Here is a 3,612-nt window from a genome sequence, read left to right on the forward strand (position 1 = left end):
GCCGTGGGATCTTCATTCCTGAAAGCATATCTGGAGCCCACCTTTAAGGTGCAGGTGGTCAATAGTGTGGTGTGAGATTCACTGTGATCAGTCCAGGCAAGCTGGAATCCTTGCCACTCTCAGATCAGTCTCCTGGAACTAGGCAAGCTAAATTCACTTAAGGGAGAAGAAAGGTTGGGCATTTTGTGGGCAGGTCCCAAGAATTGTGTAGAATAGCACCAAGAGTGTGGAGGCAGAAAGAGCTTTCGTAAGTGTGAGTCATGTTTCTTCCAGATGACCTTGACCATGACACTTTTCCTTGGTTTTGTCATCTATAGAATGGATGAATGATGACTTATGTGAGGGTTAAATAGGATTACGTATGCATGCTTTAGCTCTGCTAACATTATCACAGAAGGTAAGGATAACATGATGCCTTTCTTTTGTCCAGCCACACACATGGATGAGCTCCCAGAGACTATTTATGAGGTCTTCACTTAATTTTCTAAGATGTATTTCAACCCACAGCATGGGAAAGATTTGGAGGGAGCTTCTCTGCTTTTTAGACTTGTCCCCTCCGCTCAGCCACTCTTATGGACCCTCGTACTAGCCTCACCCTGTGAACTTCATGGTCTATGCCGTGGTCAGCAACAGCATCTCCCTAGACCCACTTTCCACATTTTATTCTTCCCTCAGAGGCCCTGAAACCATATACTTTTTGTCCCAACCCCGCTGTAAGCGTAGGTGGCCAGTGAATCCGCCTTGTTTCATTCAAGATCAAGAGGGAACTTGAGAAAATAAGTGAGAAGGTAGGGAAGGGTTAGGAAGAAACCCTTTCCATAGTTTGGCCTTAGAAGTGGTGCTGTGTCAATCAAGACTATGTAAAAAGATATTAGAGGAAGCAGGTTAAAAGCGTGCCTGAAAGGCACATAGAGAAGGTAGTTAAAGGTGAGCATGCTATTATGTACCCACCATGTCTCCCATCTAAAAGTGTAGGCCCCACCTCCTTCCAGCCCGTCCTCCCACCCTCCCCCCTCCAACCTCCCCAGACACTTCTCCTGGTGTTAAACCTGGCTGTGTCTCCACATGGAGTTTTAAGTATCTAAAAGATAATGAGGCTTTCCTCTGTGCGGGTTTGCCTCCTGCCTGCAGAGCCCCTGTACATTATTGTGCTAAAAGAGCTTTTCTTTCTTCCTGTCTTTGTGATTCCTCATTCTCCCAGTGACTTTATCTCTATATTATTTGTAGGCCTTAGGAAAGGAGAGTTCAGGGAGGACAAGAAAAACCTGCCCTGCTGCCTATGTAAAGCAGGAAGCACAGTGACTACTTTGAACATAAGCACTCAGTAGCCAGCTAATGGTGGTTGTCCTTGATCATTTATGCACAGCACTGGAAGATGGGGGCTGGTGTGACTACTGATGTTTCCGTTTGCCTCGCAGTGTGGAGGCCAGATCAATGGTGGAGACATCGCTGTGTTTGCGTCACGGGCTGGCCACGGCGTTTGCTGGCACCCGCCGTGCTTCGTGTGCACTGTCTGCAATGAGCTCCTGGTGGATCTGATCTACTTTTACCAAGATGGGAAGATATACTGTGGCAGGCACCACGCTGAGTGCCTGAAGCCGCGCTGTGCAGCCTGCGATGAGGTTAGAGCAAACTCCAGCAGGTTTACCTGCCCATCAGCCCTTGGTTGCGCCGTAGCCAACACATGGTCTTCTGGCTTTCTGCACTGAAGAAAGCCATAGGCAACTTCATTGTTTTGCATTAACCCTTTAGGGAGAGAAGCCCCACCCATTACTAGAATGTCTGGGGTTGTGGCCCACTTTACTGAGCCTGGAGGGTCTCATAGCCTCCTATTGGGAAGGCAGTTTCTGTATCTGTGAAGATCCCCAAGTGACATATAACTGGCCCTAAGTAAGTTCAGTACTTTGAAAACAAAACAAAACAAAAATGCATTGTGCAGCTTTAGGTATCAACCCTAATTTCATGGAATAATCGGTGATGGAGTAACACTTATATCTTAAAATTGTTCTATTTTCCAAAATTCAGTGCTGCAAGTTTAGAAACGAGAAGAAAGTAGATAGCATTATTTGATTTGTCTACAGTTTATAGAAGTTCTGAGTGAAAATTCAGGAGGCAGATGGATACCTCACCTGGATGCCCCATGCTCTGACAAGTACCCTGTGTAAGAAATCGGGATAGAATGCAAGGCCCTGCCTGGCATTCTGTCCCTACTAGAAGCACACCCTATCGTGTAAGCTGACAGAATAGAAAGCCTGGTTTAGCTTTATAAGTTGGGAGCAGAAAGAAGAATGTTCTAAATCTGACCACTTTTATGGGAATCATTTTGGTAAAAGTCCTAGACAGAGGTTTCCTCCTGTGCAAAGGAGATTTTTGGGTCTATCTTTCCCTGTAAATAGCAGCGTGGGAGGTGAGTAACACTCCCCTGCTTCAGCCAGAGAACCTACTGTTACATGGGTATTTCTTTCTTACAAACTACCTACAAGGGACTCTCTAGGAGGAAGCTGATCAGACTTAACTAACTTGGATTCTGACACTAATAGTGATGTTCTGGAGAGACCCTCTAGAAAGATAACTGGAAAACTAAATTCAGGTCCAACCCTGTGGTTCTAGGCCACCTTTTGACCTTCATGCCTCAGTTTCCACATCTGAAAATTGGTGTTCAGAATACAACTTTGTATTGTCTAATGGCAAACAGAATATGATGATTGAAGTACACACTTTGAAATTTTTGTTTATTGAGATATAATGTGCATAGCATTAAGGTTCACCCTTTTAAAGTATATAATTCTGTGGATTTTAGTATATTCACAAAGCTGTGCAGCCATCACTGCTGATTCCAGACCATTTTCATCAACCAAAGAGAAACTCTGTGTACAGTAGCAGTCACCCCTCATTTCCCCCTTTCCTTAGCCCCTGGCAACTACTAATCTAGTCTCCATCTCGGTGGATTTACATGTTCTGGATATTTCATGTAAGTGAAATCATAGATTATGTGACCTTTCAAGTCTGGTTTCTTTTATTTAGCATGTTTTCAATGTCAATTATATTGTAGTATATATAAGTACTTCATTCCTTTTCATGGCTGAATAACATTCAATTGTGTGTGTATATATCACATTTTGTCTAGTCGTTTATCAGTTGATGGACATTTAAGTTGTTTCCGCTTTTTGACTGCACTAAACAATGCTGCTATGAACATTTACGTACAAGTTTTTTTGTGTACACATATTTTTAGTTCTCTTAAGTGTATACCCAGGAATGGAATTGCTAGGTCATATGATAATTTATAAATAATAAAGTTTAACTTTTTGAGGGAATGCCAAATTGTCTTCCAAAACAAATACAACATTTTACATTCCTGCTATCAATGAATGAGGATTCCAGTTTCTCCACATTCTCACTAATACTTGTTATTATCTGTTTTTTTTTTCCATTATCATTATCGTAATGGGTATGAAGCAACATCATATTGAGGTTTTGATTCACATTTCCCCAACAGCTAATAATGCTCAGCATCTTTTCATGTGTTTATTTGATGTTTTTATGTCTTGTTTTTCAGAGAAATGTCTGAAATTGTTTTTAATTTGAATTTTTTGACTACCTTTTTAATCA

At 42.2% G+C, this 3,612-nt stretch overlaps 1 protein-coding gene across 6 annotated transcripts in view; it reads left to right on the forward strand.

Moving 5' to 3' along the window:
* Window positions 1-3,612, forward strand: part of PRICKLE2 (prickle planar cell polarity protein 2) — a 364,780-nt gene that overhangs the window by 299,137 nt on the left and 62,031 nt on the right. For all 6 annotated transcript variants that reach the window (XM_017527345.2, XM_037738027.1, XM_017527347.2 and 3 more), the window contains one exon: window positions 1,419-1,622. In XM_017527345.2, the coding sequence (XP_017382834.1) occupies window positions 1,419-1,622 (204 nt within the window). The remainder of the gene's footprint in view (window positions 1-1,418; window positions 1,623-3,612) is intronic.

Source organism: Cebus imitator, unplaced genomic scaffold, assembly GCF_001604975.1.
Source record: "Cebus imitator isolate Cc_AM_T3 unplaced genomic scaffold, Cebus_imitator-1.0 Scaffold48, whole genome shotgun sequence".
Classification (NCBI taxonomy): domain Eukaryota; kingdom Metazoa; phylum Chordata; class Mammalia; order Primates; family Cebidae; genus Cebus; species Cebus imitator.